The sequence below is a fragment of the Panthera pardus genome, unplaced genomic scaffold (genome assembly GCF_024362965.1).
Source record: "Panthera pardus isolate Hobbes unplaced genomic scaffold, ASM2436296v1 HiC_scaffold_2, whole genome shotgun sequence".
NCBI lineage: Eukaryota > Metazoa > Chordata > Mammalia > Carnivora > Felidae > Panthera > Panthera pardus.
Window position 1 is genome coordinate 66,597,537 of NW_026526765.1, and position 18,855 is coordinate 66,616,391.

The following is an 18,855-nucleotide window of genomic DNA, read 5'->3' on the forward strand; positions in this document are numbered from 1 at the left end:
TTTTCCGTCTGCCACTAGCCCTGAAGGTGCAAAGCTGGCAAGTACATATGGCTCTTGGCATTAGGAAAACCTTGCTGAAATGAAATTAAAATTCCTCTGCTGGACAGGAAATTAATCAGGGCTGAACGCAGTAGACAGGGACAGAAGCTAGATTCCTTATTCCGTCATTGATGAGTGTTTTATTGTTATGCAAATGAGATCAAATGCTCGGTGACTTGTTAGGGTGTTGAGGAGGGGTTAGAGAAGTGAAAGAGATGAACAGGTTCCTTAGGATTTAAACTCTAGCTTCAAAAATGTTTTTATAGCATCTGCTGCCTCTTACACCATCAGATGCTGAGCAAGGGAAGCGCCTCAGTTTCTTCTTTGTTTCTGCAAAGCAGCCTCCTTGACAGTGTGATATATTGCGATTTATTCATTCCATAACGCTACTAGATCACCCACAGTGAAGCAAGCCACATGCCAGGTGTTAGGGCTAAATTACAGAATCACCTAGTCTTTGCTTTGCCAGAGTTCATAGTCTGGTAGAAAAGGATATTGGAAAAAATTAAGTCTGCAGATAACTGGCCAGATAGAAATAATTGTCACACCACTTAGGACTATTTGGTTGAAAAGCAGCTGAAACGTACCGTAACAAACATCAACTAAAAGGGTACATAGAAACTAAACAGCCATAAAGGAATGTGGGACGACAGCTCAGGCGTATGGGTCTCAGGAACTAAGGGACAGTCTTTTCAGGACCCTCAGTCGAGTGAATCAACTCCACGCAATCTTAAGTCTATTCACCAAACATTCCCAAAAGAAGGTATCTGATGGATCCAGCTCAGGCCACTTGCCCACTTCTTGGAGGGGGGTGGAAAGCAGGAGACTTGGATAATGCCACAGAGATTGCGAGCAATGGAGGAGGGACTTTCCCTCTTAAAGACAGAATGAATGCTACAAAGGCAAAGGATATGATAAAAGTTAGCTGGCGTTGTGGCTTTTGGGATTCTGGCCAATGACTGGGCATATGTTTATTTGGAGTGTGCTCAATGTTGAGGCTGTGGTGGCTTGAGACCATAAAACTTGGAATCATTCACCCATAGGTGTGTCAACTCATTGGCCCTTCTGTCTTGTTCTCTTGATCCCAGTGTGAACAGTCCCACCTCATGAGAGAACATGAGGACGTCCAGGAGCGAACAACGCTTCGGTACGAGGAACGCATCACGGAACTCCACAGCATCATTGCTGAGCTCAATAAGAAGATAGACCGTTTGCAAGGCACCACCATCAGGTAGTGGGCTCCTAGTGCAGCTTTCTCTCTGCCCTTCTGGGCTCTGACCTGGCTCCTGGGGTTGAAGTCATCCTGATGAAATATAATGATGTTTTATTTGCAACCAAGATTTTTGCTGTTGATAACTACTTTCTCTTTACATTGATAGTCGTGCACTTTCCCCTCCACTGTTCTGTTCTCATCTTGATCGTCAGGGTAGTCCTGGAAGGTAGCCAGGGTGGGAGTTATAATCCTCAGGTACTGATAAGAGTGTGGAGCCAGAAGTTGGTGAAATGCTTTATTAACCAGTTCTGGATGGAGCCCCTCTGTCTCCCTACCAACACCCCTACCACTGCTTGACTCTAGATGGTCTTCTCTAGATGGACAAACTGTGTGCCTCCCTTGGGGATTTTGAGAGCTCTGTGAATGTGGCTTATAACTAAATAGTACATATGCTTCTAGGTAATCTAATATTTTGAGCTCACCTAGAGTTGATCTGCCAACATTGATGTGGCCTTATAAAAACTCCTAATGTGGGGGGCAAGATTTGATACATCATTTTACCTAGCAAAAAGGCGAGAGCTTAAAAATACTAAGTTGATGACTTTAAGTTAAATTAGCAGAGGGTAGAAGCAGAGTTAGAACCCGCAGTCTCTCTGCTTTTACTTAATAGTCTTTCCATGAAAGTGACTTTTGGTGGTCCTGCCTTCCTTATCAATCAGTTAGCCCCAAAGTCTGCACGCAGCACAATTTTAATTGGCGTGTGTCTGCCCTGCTTTCCAGAGGAGGGGTTTACTTTGAGTGACTTAGCCAAGGATGAGAGCTTTTTATCATGCTGCTTGTGCTCAGGGAACAGCCCTGAGGAAAGCAAACAGTTGGCACCTACCTTTCTGGAGAAAAGAGCTTTGTTCACTGAATGTTTGTACAAGCCACAATTATGGCCATTTAGAGGCAACTACTTTAAACTGTCCCTCTAGAAGTCCTAGTGGGTTAGAAGAAACTTTGGGTGCATTTTGTTCCAACTCTGAGAGTTACAGGAATGACAGGGCTACTTGGTGAGAGTACTGACGGCCTCTGATTTCTGGGCAAAATCATGGAAAACTTGACACTGAACTGGAGCCACATGATAAATTCCATATTCCAATGTAGAACCTCAAGTCTTTTAAATTGTATCCTGGTCTTCGGAGTGATTGTAGGTTAGAAACGCATGAGCAGAGAAGAATTTTCAGACCAAAGAAATGATTAGAGCCGACTTACAGGAGGCTGGCAGAGTACATTGGTAAATTTGTAATTTCCATTAAAACATGTTGCACTTTTAAACCCTTGAGAAGGTGAGGGAAAATGGGCTCAGTGAGTTGTGAAAAAAAGCATCACACATCACCTGGAAAACTCAATTTCAGGATGTTTAAATTGAATATAATGGCCAAATGGCTTCATGTTAAAATACAGTGAGCTTCTTGACCATAAACATTTATTGGTGCCTTTTATTTAAAGGGAGATTGCATCTGTGCAGATGTCACATTAAATTCTGCCAGTTTTCATTATGTAAATGAGCTATCCCCCGCCTTTCGGGGGTCTCCCTGCAGACTGTGGGCCAGTAAGACAAGGCTCTTCCTGTCCTCTCACTTCCATGGCTAAGGCTTGTCTCCTGCCCCCAGCACTGCCAGAAATGGGTTTGCCCTCAGGTGCTGAGATGCTGTGCTAGACCAAGATGGGCAGGGGTGGGAGTGGTAAGGAGGCACACACCTATAAGGAACTCCAGATGCCCTAGCATATCCAGGGTCTAGAGAATTGATTGTCATACTAGTCAGGTACAATACTAGTACCTTCCAGACTTTCTTGTCCCTTTAGTTGGGCCTGAGTTAGAAATTTATTGGAGGGACGCCTGGGTGGCTCAGTCGGTTAAGCATCCGACTTTGGCTCAGGTCATGATCTCATGGTTCGTGAGTTCGAGTTCCGTGTCAGGCTCTCTGCTCAGAGCCTGGAGCCTGCTTTGGATTCTGTGTCTCCTCTGTCTCTGCCCCTCCCCCGCTCATGCTCTGTCTCTCTCTGTCTCTCAAAAATAAATAAATGTTAAAAAAAATTTAAAAATGTATTGGAAATGCTGAAAAATAATATGGGAATAGTTTATGTAAGCTATGATATATCTGTACATAAGCTATCCATAAGCTAAATTGCTTAAGTAAGAAAAATGATAATCTCATAGTTTTAAACTTTTATGTCAGGTCACAGTCAGAACTGGGACCTTCTGTGACTATCCTACAAGACACTCTCCCATCTCCTATAGCCACAGGGCTAAGGTAGCCAAGAATCAGACACTGCAGGTGGCTGAATTCCAGTGTAAGTTGAATTCACAGCCACATCAGATCTTTTAGGTAAAGATTAAGCATTGATAGGAAAAGATGAAATGGTGAGAATTTGAATGGAAACATTGGGGTAGATTTCAATGAATCACAATTCCTAGAGCCTACAAACTCCACTGAGTTTCCCCTTCTGCAGAAGCACTTCTCCTCCTTGTCTGATAAAGCTTGGAGACTCTACAGCAATCTGATCCCAGGTAGAGGGTGCCAGGTATATACACTTAGGTCCCCCAGGAATAAAGATTTATAATTATTTCACTAGGTAAAGAATTCTAACCAACTAAGATGCTGGCCAAACACAAAGGAAATAGGGATTTCCTAGTGGAAGAAGGAAGTTAGAAACATCAACTGTAGCCTCATGGTCAGTTGCAAAAAAGATGCAAGGCTGTGCATATTTTCTTGCTTGTTTATGCATGTATCCAATTTCCTTTTTTTACCTTCTTATTCTCTCCTATTACATCGGGCGAGCTGGTATTGGTGATGAAACTTGTCTGATGGTTAGGTTAGATGGTATCTAGGTGGATTTGCCCCTGAACTAGAAGAGAAGTGGTTACCTGACAATGGATACAATAACTGCTGGGACTTTGGGTCTCCCATTTTGGTGAGAAGGTGACTTCATTTACATTTGAATGAGAGATAGTTAGAGAAGGTTGGGGTCATTGCTATTGCAATTGGAAATGTCAGTTTGGAAATTTCAGCCATGTGTGTGGTTGTCAAGTAGCCACGGAATGTGGCCTGTGACATGTTATCTAGCACCTGGTACCATTCCCACTCCTCCTCTCTACTCTCCCGGGAATCAAAGAGGCTGGACACTTGGGACTACTTCCCAGATTGCCTTAATAGCTGCGATCTGGATACAGTTTGGGTTCTGTCTGCCAGTGAGGTGCCTTCACGTGGATTTGGAGAAGGAGGTGGGAGCCATTATTACTCAGGCCAGGATGGCAGCAGCTGACATATAAGCTTTGGTGGGCATGAGGTCCTGCACTGACTGGCCAGAGCCTGGGGCTGTGGGCAGGTGTGAAGGCAGAGGTAGTTACCTGACTTTTGGGGGGGTCCACAACTGTGATGGCAAATGTGACAGCTCCTGGTGGCCTCCACCCACACTTTTCTGGTTCTTCTAACCGTTATGCAAGCATGGAACTGCCTAAATTAAATTTCTTCTACTTGAAACATCCACTGTAGTTTATGTTCCTAACTGAACCCTGCCTAATGCATCCTAAATCCCATCTCCTAGGAATAAACACTGAACATTTTGTATATATGGCCTTCTAAAAAATTTTATTCATGAATATTTTAAATAAATTGGATCATAGCACACACAATGTTTTATAATCTATGCTTTTTCACTTAACTGTATGTTATGAATGGCTTTTTTAAATGCTCATCTGACTTGGAGAGGTTATATAATGGGATGGGGAAAATGGAAAAATACATCAGTAGCTCACTTTGGAATGGAGGGGTGGGTGGGTTCTAAGCAAATTAAACATGAACTCTTGTTTCCTGAGGAGATCATTTTCTTTGCCCAAAAGCTACTCTCATAACCTCACCCTTTCACTGCCGGCTCTCATGTTCAGTCATGTTTTCCGCTTCCATTTCCTGTTGCTTGTTAGCCCACGGCTGTCTGGCTTCTGAGTGCAACAGTTTGCTGAAGTTTCCTTTGCTAGGGACTGAATTATGTTTCCAAATTCATATGGTGAAGCCCTGCCCCTCAATGTTATAGCATTTGGAGTTGGGGCCTTGGGGAGATAATTCTGTTTAGTTGAGGTCAGGAGGATGGGGACCATATGGTGCGAGTAGTGAGTGCCCTTATAAGAAGAGACACCAGAGGGCTTGCTCACAGGTACGCTCTCTCCCTGCCGTGTAAGGACACAGTGACAAGGCAGCCATCTGTAAGCCAGGAAGAAAAGCCCTTACCAGAAACTGACCCTGTGGGCATCTTGATTTTGTTTGGACTTCAAACCAAAGTCTAGAACTAAGAGAAAATAAGGTCCTATTGTTTAAGCTAGTCCACAGTATTTTTATACAGTAGCCTAGGCTACGATACTTCTTTGAAAACTACCAGTGACTTCTTAACTGAAAACTCCAGTGACCTTTTCTTGTTTCTGGTCCTTTTCTGCAGCCTGTACCCTTAAATCTTCTCTACTTTCTGGTGTGTTCTTCTTGAACTCCTAGGACCCTAGATCATTTCTTCTGTCCCTAAGATTGACCCTCAGCCTTGGCTCTTATGCTGGGCTCTCTCTCCCTACCTTTCACCTTGAAGGGCTGCAGCCCTAAAAAGCTGACCCTGCCTATCTGTGTTAACTCCCTCCCACTTCACTCTTCTGCCTCTTTGTCTGCAAAATGCTCTTCATTTGCCAACAAAGATAATATCCAAAGTCTCCATCTACTCTAACATAATCTAGTCTCTAAAATCTCATGCCTGCTCCATGAGCCTGACCTTTCCATTTGCCCAATTACTCACCAAAAGATTCATAGATGAGACTGATCTTGCTTTGTGCTAGATGGAAAAATAGGGAGAGATGGAATTGCAGGAAGAATCAGGGCTCATCACTGATTTCCTGCTTTAGATCTTCTAAGAGAGCTGAAAGGGATACATTTCCTCCTTGTATCTAAAAAAATCTTTGTTCTTTAAAAGAATGATGGCATTTCAAGGCAAGTCTGCCTTTACTTATAAGGAAGAATGTAGTTCAGCAAAACCCCCCACCAGGTCAGGTAGGCCGGGGTAGCTGGACATAGTTGACTGACCGGTGTCAAGGCAGGCAGATGTCCATCCACGTCTTATTCACAAATCAATCCAGTGACAAAGCATGAATGTGCATGCCAAAATAAAAAGGCATGGGGATTGCTAATGAAATAATATTTATATCAAATACTACTAATTCCATAGTACTTCAGCTTAAGGTCTGGAAAGCAGGATAAGAATTACACTTTCATTGACCGTTCCCTTTTCCGAAAAGGGATCATTTCATCCCTAGCCAATAATGGGAAGGAATCTTTAAAAATCATTGTCAACAACAACAAAATCTTTTCCATAGGTCACCATATTTGATTGTTGTTTCACTGGTCCTAAATTTAGGAGTGACGCTGTACTGCTCACTAGTTGTAGAATCTTGGGTAAACTGCTTAAGCCTCTTGAAGCTTCAACTGCCTTGTTCGTAAAATAAAGATATTGATCCCAGCTTTGATGAGCCCTAAAATCTCTGCCAGTCTGGGACTTTTCTGCCACTGCTTAGTTACACATGTGGTGGGGACAATCTAATGCCTGCCTCCTTGGGAGCGTTTTTCTTTTGTCGTTTAAGCTAGTAGCAAGCACTAATCATTGCTACTCTAAGAGCAATTTGGAAGCACTTCACAAATGCTTCTAAGTGAATGAAATGAAACAAGGTACATTTAGAATTCTGTGAGATGATTCTTGATGTTCCAAAGAGAGACACCTGAGAACTTTGTAATTCCATAATTGCGAAACTACCACAGTAGTGTCTAATTATCAACAGTTATCAGTTTATCAAAGCTTCTGGGGTTTTTTTGTTTGTTTTTGGTTTTGGGGTTTTTTTGGGCTTAAAATGGTTACTTCTTGGATCTTTTCATGTTTTCTTCCTTTTCACCAGCATCATTGGCAGCTGGTGTTCTTTGGGGAGGTTCTCTTCCTCCCCCACCGCCCCCCCCCCAAATAAGTTATCGTTTGCCAAGAGCGACTGTATACATAACAGAAAGAAGCAAACAATGAAGTCACTTTGAGGCACTGATGCTGTGTTGTTAACTAGACATCTTTACCAGCCAGGAGACTCCTGTCGCACCGAGCAGCCTTGAAAACACACCTCATATTCTTGCTTTTGTAAAACTGCTGGCACCGGTGGAGTGTTTCTGATTTCTCGCTCTATTGCTCTGGGTGAACCGTGCCCCCGAATAACACAGTAGAGAGAAGATCTCAAGCATGAGTCTTCTACATATTCTGCAATCACAGATTGACTATCAGCTTACAAAAGGCCCTGAGCGAATTGGCTTTTGTTCTTTCTCAGTCCCAGATTCCAGCCTCTTTTCAAGAATGATCCCAGTCATGATGTTCAGGAGATGATAAGAATATGCAGCTCTATGAATTCTTTAACCAAAGTCAGTGGGAGAAATAGCAAGGTTGCACCAACTTTAATATTTAGATTCTGTGTAACCATTTTTATATCTCATTCTTCGTGGTACAAAACCTGGCCTGATCTCACAAGGTTGCTTTCTGCCTCTAATTGCTATTTACTTTGTTTGCACATGCTGGTTTGTACTATAGTGCTCAACACGATTACCATAAGGAGGAATCTTACCCAGAGATTTTGTGTGCTCAGCTCAGCCCCTCCCTTTGGGGTCGAGAACCTAGACCTTCCACACTTCCCTCCTGCTTGTTCTGTTTCCATGTGACAGCTCAGCAGCACACACTTCTGTGCTGTGCTGTGAGTCCGAGTTCCTGGACTTCACTCATTTTATTTTTATTTCTACCATCTAACCCTGATGATTTGCCTCCTTCAGTACAGTAAGTTCTCCTTCTGCTCAAAATTGCCCACTCAACATGCAGCCTGAGTGTCCCTCCAGCCTCATGTTGCTATCCTGCACCCCATGTGGTCTCAGCTGTACTGGTCACTTGTTCCTCTCCGTTCCCATCGTCATTCACATTCAAAACAAACGGTGAGGATGGAAAACCCGTAGGTGTCTGTGAAGAAAGCCAGGAGTCTTCCCTGGTCACTACTCACCTGCAGTGCCAGACGCCCCTCCTGTGCCCACACACAGCATCCTTCTTAGGTTAGAATTTATTGTGAACACATTTGACTCCTGGAAGACAGCATCCATCTGGTCTTTGCTTTCCTGTCCTTATTTTGGTGCTCAGATACATTGACCAAGGATCCTTGCTTTGCATTTCATGACCCTGAAAGTCTTCTGCCTAAGATAAGATTTCTAGTATGGTGTGATTCTCCTTCAGAGTGTGCTCTGACCTCGGTTAAGGAATGGCCCCTGCAATCAACAGCCTCCTTTTCCTACCCCTTCCCTCTTCACTGCTGTATAAAAGTTCATCCTAATAATCCCTAGAAGTAATTCCTTACAAAGCAGGAGATTTGGCAGCCACTGTATGTTTTAGAACCTGCCAAGCCAGAAGTGTTTAAGGTGGCTATTAATGATTTTGCAAATGCCATTTATACCAGAGATACAGCAGCATTTATCTGGCTTTCTTGGCTGTAAAAGAGTCTCAGCCAAGCTGAAGCTGATTACATTGGCCATGCAACAAAGGTAATTTATTCATCACACACAAAACCTCCCGTTAACTAAAATCAGATTTCTAAGTGCTGACTGAAAGGAGAACTGATATATCAGGACACAATTACCCTCTGGACCAAAAAGGCTACTCTTAAGGTACTTTTTAATTGTTTTCATTCCTAAACCTAATTATTGTTAGCTTTGCAGGTGGCTAATAATTAACTTATTCATAGAACGTTAACCTATATTTTTTGCCTTCACTACTCCCGTTCTAATTCATATTTTGCATGTCTGGGGGCTTAATATCTATTCAAAGTCTCCCCAGATTTCAGGATGCCTTTTATTAAAAACACCTTATAAAGCAGGGGCTCAGCTGAATTCCTTCCCTGTGAGGATACTGATTTCTGAAGTGAACTAAGAACTCTGGAGAGTTCTTCACATTCTTTAATTTATAGATGTGTCTCCCCAGCTTAAAATGGCAGTTGCCTCTTCTGCAAATTCCAGTGGTCACCCATCACCATCTTGGTCCACCCCAAACCCAAGACCGTAAGATTTTCTGCCCTCCTGCTGTCAACTACTTTAAGTGAATGCCAAGCCAAGGGGACTTCTCTTCTTGGCTTTCTTCATAGACACCTATGGGCTTTCCACCCTCATAGTAAATCCCCTGACAGTTTTCTCTTCTGGCTCTTCTGGCTCTCTCTTCTTTTCTCTTCTGGCCCTTCTCATCTACTTGCAAAGTAGATGCCTCAGAGGGAGTTAATGTTGTGCTCTCCACGTCTGTGTCCGTTGTATGTGTAGTGATGGTGGTGACGTGAGGAAGAGGCATGCATGTGCTTTGAAAGACTTGGTACAATTTTAAGTTTCCTTCGCTTGCTCATAGCTAATTCAGGAACCAAAGACTGAGGGACTGTGAAGGGCTGAGAAGGGGTGGGTGTGTGTGTGTGTGGCAGCATTTAAATGTTGTCTTCCTGTTACAAGTGCTAACTGGTGGAAACAGACTACCGAGAGGGGTGCACTCACTCACTGTGTCCATTTTTCTTGTCTCCCCACCTTTTCCCATCCCCTAATGCCACTGACTTACTTTGGGGAAAGTAAGCGTGGTATTTATTAGATGTACCTCTCAAAGCATCCAGTTTGATCTGCACAGGTGAGGCACTGGTTTTCTGGTAGCTCCAGCCCCAACACCTTTTTACATCCCCTTCCAAGGAAGAAAGCCCACCAGTGGGACTCTCCAGCTGATGGGATGTGACACTCCTGTGCACCAGACTCCTGCTTATTTTGCCCACTGTAGCCTCCATACTCAGACTAACACTGCTTCAGATCTTGGGTTCTTTTTTACCTCAGAATTTGAGGAGGTGAAGAAATCTAATTTCTTCAGGAAATCTTTAAAGGAAAAAAGTTTCTAGTGGGCTTTTAGATGAATCTTGTTCAGTGTGTGTGTGTGTGTGTGTGTGTGTGTGTGTGTGTGTGTGTGGACACAGAAGCAACCTTTCAGTTTCACATACTGACTGTGGATGTGACTAACCATTTATCTGGCCTGAAAAGAGTCCTCGTTCATATGGCTGAGGGGATAGGGTGGGGAAGATCTGTTTCTCTCTGAATTTCTTTCCTGCCCTTCCAAGCCATGTTCTCTAGGAATTTGTCTTCTATCTCTGTCAGTGGTAGCTGACTCTCCTTTTTTCTCAGGGAGGAAGATGAGTACTCAGAACTGCGATCAGAACTCAGCCAGAGTCAGCACGAGGTCAACGAAGACTCTCGAAGCATGGACCAAGACCAGACCTCTGTCTCCATCCCTGAAAACCAGTCCACCATGGTCACCGCTGACATGGGTGAGTCTGCCTGCCATTGCATGAAACCAGAGTTTGATTTCTGGATTGTAATGGGAATTTTAGAAATATGAGGCAGCCTGAATTAAAATTTAATTAGTCAAGGAGTTTGGTGAGTAGATGAAGGCATATCCATTTGAAAGTCCCTTACATGCTCCTTTATTGGAACTGAAGAGCTGAATTAGCTTTCTGCCCTGATGTTTGTGATTCAAACATATGTCACCTCTATTTGAAAAATCTGGAAGTAGGGAAAAGGCTATTGTAGTGTTCCAAGTTCGAGTAAAATCTGAACCATGATGGCAGGGATGGGAAGGATGGAATGGGTGGCAACACATTATAGTGAAAGAACCAATCGTTTGTAGCAACTGTTGGGTAAGAAGGAATCTGAAATAACTCCAACATGTTGATCCTAAGTGACTAAGGACATGCTCATATTTCTTAGTCAGGAAGTTTGGTTGAGAAATGAGTTGGGAAATAGATACGTTATGTTTGAGGTTGTAGAGAAATGCCCATCTGGGAATACCTGGTATTTTAAACTGCAGGTCATGACCTGATAGTGGATCTTGAGATTATATGAAAAATACTTTTAAAGTGAAATCATATAGGAAAAAAATAGAATGACAACGCTGCTTCATGAGACTTATTTGTTGAGTGTGTGTATGTATGTAGTAAGTTGCCAAATGAAACGTTTCAGCTGTGGGCTGTAGTCAACCCACAAAATGTTGCAAAACCACTGGTCTGCTTGGAGATGCTTAACTGGATCTTTGGAGAGATTGGGGTTGAGGATAAAGCCTTTGAAGTTACAAGGTAAGGTGATCTCTGTGGTCCAAAGCGTGTGGGGTCAGAAGGAGGAGGAGCACCATATCTTAGGAAATGGTCACATATAGGGGGGAGGTGGAGGAAAAAGGAGAAGGAGGTGTAAATATAGTGTAACTTTCTTGGAACCTAAAATTTCACTGGGGAGAGACTTTAATAGTACACATTTATATTCATTATAAAATTTAGGAACACAGTACCATGAGAGTTTAGCAAAGGAATTTGATTCAGTTTAAGATTCTAGAATAGCTTCCTCTAGGAAGTGACATTTGAGCTGAGAGCTGGAGGGTAAGTAGAAATTAACCAAGTAAATGAAGAGATGCATTCAGGGGAGGGTGGGGGAAGTGGATGCATTCAAGGAGATGAAAAAAGCTCATCATGTATGGAGGGCCCAGAGGTGTGAGACGGAGGCTGGAGAGATAGGTAGGGGCCATAGCATGCAAGATATTATAGACCATGTGAGGAAGGTTGACCTATATTCAAGGATGCACAAGAAACCACTGAAAGGTTTTAGTAGTGTGGGAAGGGGATGAGATGATCAGGTTTGCATTTTGAATCAATCATTCTGTAGTAAGAGAATTGGTGGATCAAGAATGAATGGGCCCTGGGTGGCTCAGTGGGTTAAGTGTCTGACTTCAGCTCAGGTCATGATCTCACAGGCTGTCAGTGCAGAGCCTGCTTTGTATCCTCTGTCCCCGCCGCCCCCCACCCCTTCCCCCACATGCGCTTGCATAACTGTGTGCTCTCTCACTCTCTCACTCAAAAATAAATAAGCATTAAAAAAAAAGTGGGGCGCCTGGGTGGCTTAGTTGGTTGGGAAACCAACTTCGGCTCAGGTCATGATCTCACAGTTTGTGAGTTCGAGCCCCACATCGGGCTCTGTGCTGACAGCTCAGAGCCTGGAGCCTGCTTCGGATTCTATGTCTCCCCCTCTGTCTGCCCCCTCCCCTGTTCACACTCTGTGTCTCTCTGTCTCTTAATAATAAATAAACGTTAAAAAAACAAAAAGTATGAATCGGGGAGGCCAGCTAGGAAACCATTGCTAATGTCTCAATGGGCACAATTATCTCTAGGATCAGGGTGGTGGTAGTTGAGATCCAGAAAGGTATAAAACTGGCAAGATCTGCTGAAGGAATAGAAACAGAGGGTGAAAGGAGAAAGTGTGTGTATGGAGATGTTCTCTAAGTGTCTGGATTGTACAATGGACAGATGATGCTGCCAGTCGCCAACACGGGAGCACAGGAAAAAGAGCCAGGTGGTTTTGCTTCGAGTGTTGTTTGGTTTTCTTTTACTTGAGGGGATGGGAGTGTAGGGTGGAGGTCATATGTTTTGTGTGGGCATAAGTCTGAGGTGTCTGTCTCGAAGTCTGTGGGTGTAGATGCTTCAGAAGGCAGCAGGTATACATAAGAAGCCAAGAGGAGAGGTCTAGGCTGAAGGAAAGCAGTTAGGAGACACTGGGTTATTGCAGATAGTTGCTGAAGCAGTGGGAGGCCATGCATAGAGCGAGGAGTACAGAGAACGGGAGCCTGGGCTTTGGGGGCCGCCAGCTGAAGAGGAGACTCTATAGAGCTCCTGTCAGGGGCATGCCTCTCATCATTTTAGTCTCAGTTTAAATGCATCTCCTCTGAAAGCATCTCATGAGCACCAGTCTGTGCAAGTTCCTGAGTTGACTCTTCGCTGCCCCACTTGTCTCCTTCTATTGAATTGAAATTAAAAAAAAAAAAAAAAAAAAGTTTTTTTTATGTTTGTTTATTTTTGAGAGAGAGAGAGAAACAGAGCGTGAGCAGGGGGAGGGGCAGAGAGAGAGAGGGAGACACAGAATCCGAAGCAGGCTCCAGGCTCTGAGATGTCAGCACAGAGCCTCATGTGGGGCTTGAACTCATAGACGGTGAGATGACGAGCTGAGCCGAAGGCAGATGCTTAGCCGATCGAACCACCCAGGTGCCCTTCGAATTGAAATTTTAAATGATACATTTCTAGTTCTTTGCTTGACTGACTCTCCCACTAAACTCCACTGGGCAGAAGTATATTTAATCTACTAATGGAGTTCCAGAGCCCACCACCAGGCCTGGTACACGGTGTGTGTCCAGAGATACTTGCTGGAATGAACAAGTAAAGCAGTCGGTGAGTCCATCAAGCAGTCGGCCAGCCAAAGGTGTAGGAAGGAAACGAGGAGAGCCATGTTTAGGAAGCCAGTGGGGCAGAGAGAACTCAAAAAGGAAGGAAGAGGTCAGCAGGACGGATTGCTCCTAATGCCAGCAAAGTCACTGAGAGCTGTAAACTGAAACCGATGTGACCTCAACAGAAAAGGAGTGAGGAGTGGAGACACCTTCTAGGTCCTCAAGCTCTTGGCTTCAGGCTGAAACTGCCTCTCTAAATTCACCTGAACCCATATCCCAGGCCTTAAGTTAGAACACACACAATCTCCTGGGACCATCCCAGCTGTGGGCTCAAGTCCTACGTGCTGCTCTATCAGCATCGGGGTCTCAAACCTTTGTGGTCCCAAGCTTCTGGACTCTGTCTTCCAGCCTTGGGAGTGGGACAGGTGCTGACGGCCAAGATGTTCCCATTCAAGCAAAGAGATGTGCCTATACTGATCCCTCCATTCATGTCTCTGAAAGTGTTTAATGAAATTAAATCAGTGCCCAATACTCCCAACAATGTTGCTTAAGCAAAGTGGGGGAGTGGGGGGATAAACCTGCCTGAGTGGACCGGGCATCTTTCTGGTGGGGCTTCTCGGGGCTCCTGATGGAGCATTCGATAGCTCAGGCTGTCTGCCCAGGAACCAGTATCTGCCTGTCTGCGCTATGAGCTGGCTTCGTTTTTCCAAGTCATTAATCTCAAATCCTTTCTTTCCATCCTTTTCCTCATTACAAATATGTTTGTTATAGCCAGGGATCGTACCTTTGCTGATGGGACTGAGCTCCCGGTGGAAAGGACCCTGTCGACGCAATGCCTGTATGTGTTCTCTGCCCACACAGGCGGCCCTTATTCATCTGTTGAATAACTCACTGGGTGCTGTGCAAGGGGGATATGAGTCACAGGATCTGCCCTCAGATCTCTGTACTCTCACACTTTGTTCTCTCATACCCAGAGTAACATCCCGATTCCTGACCATTGACAATAGGCCCCCACAGAGCTGAGCATCTCCTACCTCAGGCGGCCCCCTCCCTAACCATCCCTCGTTTTCCCCCAGCTGTGGCCACACTGGCCTCCTTGCTGCCCCTCATGCCTGACCAGCTCATCTTGTCTCCCTGCTCCTTCTGCCTGGAGTGCTCCTTCCCAGAGCCAACCCTCGGCTTCCTGCGCATGGCTGCTGGCCAGCCCCAGTCAGAGGGCCCCGGTGGAGCACTGTGGCCTTCCCTCACCCTCACTGCCAGGTGCTGTCCTCCTTTTCTGGCTTCGTTTCTCCTCACAACACTTAGTGCTTCCTGGTGACACATTGTATGTGCATTTATTTCATTGTGCATTACCAGTGGTTACCAGTCCCTCACACTAGAATCTAGAATGCAGGCACCACGAGGGCAGGGACTTCCGCTGTCCTGTGTGCCAGTATAACAGTGCCCACACAGAGGAGGCCCCCAGTACTAAGTGTTAGGGAATGCCATCTTGGAGCTCACGGCTCTCCAGAGGATGCATGCAAGGAAACAGGGAATGACCAGCACTGAGGTAAGGGCCACAAGAGGAGGTGGACAGGGGCTCCTAGCAACACCCTTGGGCAAGAGCATCGGAAAATACATCCCAGAGGTCACATCTAGCAGAACTCGGGGGACAGGTGGGAGCGATGCAGGTAAAGAGCAGGAGGCAGGGGGAGAGCCTAGGAGGCAGAGGGCTGGCACCCGCCGGGTCCCTGAGGAGGGCAGGCACAGGGACATCAAGGAGGAGGAGCGCATCAGGGCTTCTGCAGAGTGCCGCCCCTGTGTGTGTTCATCGGAACTGGACGGCTGCCTCTTCTTACTCCTTTGCCATTTTCCAATTAAATGGCTTCGAGAGGGCAAAAAGCTTCCATATATAAACACCGTTATAGGAAATCATTAAAAAGCAGCCATTTCATTATGGTTGCTATATTTGCAAACCTGCATTAGCAACCCAGAGGTTTTCTTGAGCCGGATTTTATAGGCAGAGTTTGCTGCAGTATATTCACCAGTCTTCATTCAAGATAGCAGGAGTTAAGTCCAATCTGCTCCCTTCATCAGAAGCACTTTTCTTGTTTTCAGACCCCACCCATCAGAGCCAGGCTGCCCAGTCAGTGAGCTGGCTCCTAGGTGGTGTCCTCGGGCCCTGAAGGAGTAAACCAGCAATTTAGAAAGTGCTTCGACACACCTAACCAGTCCTGTGAAGGAGACAGATCCCAGCAGTGTCACACGGCATCTTAAAATAAATTGCTTTACCTCTGTTCAAACCTGGTCACACAGTTGTTTGGAAAATAAAGGTAATTAAGTAGACAAAGACAAGGTAGGAATTACGGCTTGGGAATTTTATTCCCTCAATTTGGCAAAGAGCTCTAGTTAGGGAGAGGCTGGCTAGAACAGATAACGTGTTTTGCTCACTTTGTGTTGAGCATTTACATGCATCTTCATGTTTAATCTTCAGCCTTGAAAGGAGGCCCTGTAAATCTCCTCATCTGTAAAATTGGGCTAACAGAGTTCAGAGGGGGTGAGTCATTTGTCCAAGGCCACACAGCTAAGCAGTTGTTACTGTTGTTGGCACCCGTGTTTCTGTAGATGGCTTTGCTCTTACGTGCCTCTGCCTAAATCGTGAAACGTGCCTACGGTTAGTGTGCACTTAACTGCGATCCTTTGAGGTCTCTAGTGCTGATGGGGGAATTTAGGGAGCAGCTGTGTGATCACAGCACCTGGCTTCGTAGCAGAGTGTTTGTTGTTAATCGAGATTTTGCAGACCTCCATCTTAGAAACAACACTTTTAGGCCAAACGATTCTGGCTCTTGCCATAGAGCAGAACACAGATGTGTGTGCATGTTCGTGCGTGTGTGGCACACTCTCCAGCAGGCTGCTCTCCCAGCTCTGCTAATGGAACAGCAGAGCTCATCTGGAGCAATTGTTTGTAAAACAAAATCCTTGATCCAGTGGACCTTTGCACAGCCTGCGTTGGGTTCTGCTCCTTATTTTGAGATCTCTTCTGTTTTAGGTGAGAAATTCTTCTTTTCTGGGATCTAGCAATGCCCAACTATTCTACCCTTAGGGATGAAAGGAAGCATATGATACCTTGTTTGCTGGTGGGATCATTTAGATAGAGATTTCCTCCTTATGTGTAGTTTTTGGAGGACAACCAAGGAAGAATTCACACATGAAACCTGGCTCTTTGGCACAGCTGTGACTATGAAATATGTTTAACGTTAAAGCCAGATTTTCCCGGCTTAATGGCCGATGAGGCTTAATGGCTTCAGGAAAAATGTTCCAAAGTGTCAAGCAGCCACTCCCAATGAGGAGAAAGGGGGGTCGGGGCAGGGAAAGGCAGCCCTGCCTCCTCCAAAAACGATTTCTGTAGGGTTGGAGAGAAGTGTTGACAAAGGCAAGGGAGCCTGTCTGGAGAAAATTTGCATGTTATTAGCAATGAGGGTGACTAGAATGGATCCTGCAGCAAAAAATGTTTGACAGTCAAATCACTTATAACCTGATTATGGAGCTTTGAGGAACCAGGCCACAGGTTGGAAAGGTTAGATGGGACTGAAAATAGCATCTTGAGTAGTTGATGGAATAGGCCAAGCCTTTTGTTGCCTTTTTGTTTTTCCTTCTCCTCACTTTAACTGGGCAGCTGCATTTCCCCTAAGCCGTGCACAGTGTTGGTCATCCCTGACAACCAAGCCTAGAGGAGACTTTGAAGTTCTGAACATTGACTCACTTGGGGATTCTTTGAGGTGGCTGTGTACTTTCTCCATGGGATCCGAGCCTGGTCAAATAAGACCTGTCTGCGAATGTCAACAGGGCAGAGTGACTGAGGAGTGCATCTGAAATCATTCTGGAACTTTCCTTACAGGAATCAAGCTTGAAAGCAGGCAGGGTCACTGCTCTACTTCAGTTTATGTGACTTGAGTACAATTTGAGGGAAATGTTTCAAATAGTTTTTTAGCCCCCGAAAAGACACTTTTCGAAAAGACTCTACCACATTCATTCGAAGCGAGTTTCCATAAATGTTGGGATTCAGGAACTCCTTTTATAATATAAGTTGTCTCAATTTTTTAAACGGGCTGTGTCTCTTCAGGTGAAATTGTTTTTTTGGTTGTTGGAAACGCATGACACGTTTTTCCTTAAAACCAGCATTATAAAGGAGTGTTCGCTTCCAAGACCAGCCTGTGAAAGTCTGCTTTAATCTGTAATGGGAATAAAGTACGGGACCCTCATCTGTGTTACTATAACTCGGACCAGCACTGTGGCCATTGTTCCTGGGAGAAAGGATTGTGTCAACCATATTTGGATGTCAGAGGCACATCTCCTCCCTTCTCCTGGAAGCTTTGGGAATTTTCCCATCCCTGCCACAGTGAGAGCCCCGGGGTCTGGGACTGGTACTGACAGCCTGCTCCGCACTGCCACTCTTGGCTCTCGAGGCTTGAGACGGGCCTGTCTGAAAAAGGCCCTTGAGCTGAAATGGAAGATCCAGGCACTGAGGAAGGACCATTTGGACCAGAGGTTAGTGAGCTTGGGGAGAGAGTGATCAGAGGTGATGTTGCAGAGAAACAAAGCGTGTTAAAACTGCAAAGTGACATTAGCAAAAATGAAAACAAATTCAGGCTGGTACGTTTGGGCTGAAATAGAAGTCCTAAAAGTACAGGGGCGCCTGGGTGGCTCGGTAGGTTGGGCATCCGACTTTGGCTCAGGTCATAATCTCACGGTTCATGGGTTCGAGCCTCGTGTCGGGCTCTGTGCTGACAGCTCGGAGCCTGGAGCCTGCTTTTGTATCTCCCTCTCTCTGCTCCTCCTCTGCTCATGCTCTGTCTCTGTCTCTCTCTCTCAAAAGTAAACATAAAAAAAAAAAAAAGTCCTGAAAGTATAACTTGGTTTCTTTTGGGAAAAGAAACACATCCCTTCCAGCGAAGTTAGGACCCAGCTGGCATGGTGGCTGGTGGCTCCCACCCTGACTCATGTCCGTGGTCTTGGGGGATAATTTGGGTGTGGCAGTGACACTTTCCAGAAAGCATTCTGGTTCTCGTAGCTGCACGGAGAAATCGAACATCACAGGGGTCCCTACATTAAATCTAGACTCAGTGTGTCCATGCTCTGTCATACCTTCTGGCCTTGAATGCTCAAGTATTTATTTCCCCCTCAACTTTTTATTTTGAAAAACTTCAAACTTACATAAACAGTAAAATGAACCCCTATAAACCCATTGCCTGTATTCACTAGCTGTTAATGTT

At 45.0% G+C, this 18,855-nt stretch overlaps 1 protein-coding gene across 4 annotated transcripts in view; it reads left to right on the forward strand.

Annotated features, from left to right (window-relative positions):
* MCC (MCC regulator of WNT signaling pathway) overlaps positions 1–18,855 on the forward strand; it is a 428,047-nt gene that overhangs the window by 328,681 nt on the left and 80,511 nt on the right. For all 4 annotated transcript variants that reach the window (XM_019450488.2, XM_019450489.2, XM_053907123.1 and 1 more), the window contains 2 exons: positions 1,128–1,270; positions 10,528–10,670. In XM_019450488.2, the coding sequence (XP_019306033.1) occupies positions 1,128–1,270; positions 10,528–10,670 (286 nt within the window). The remainder of the gene's footprint in view (positions 1–1,127; positions 1,271–10,527; positions 10,671–18,855) is intronic.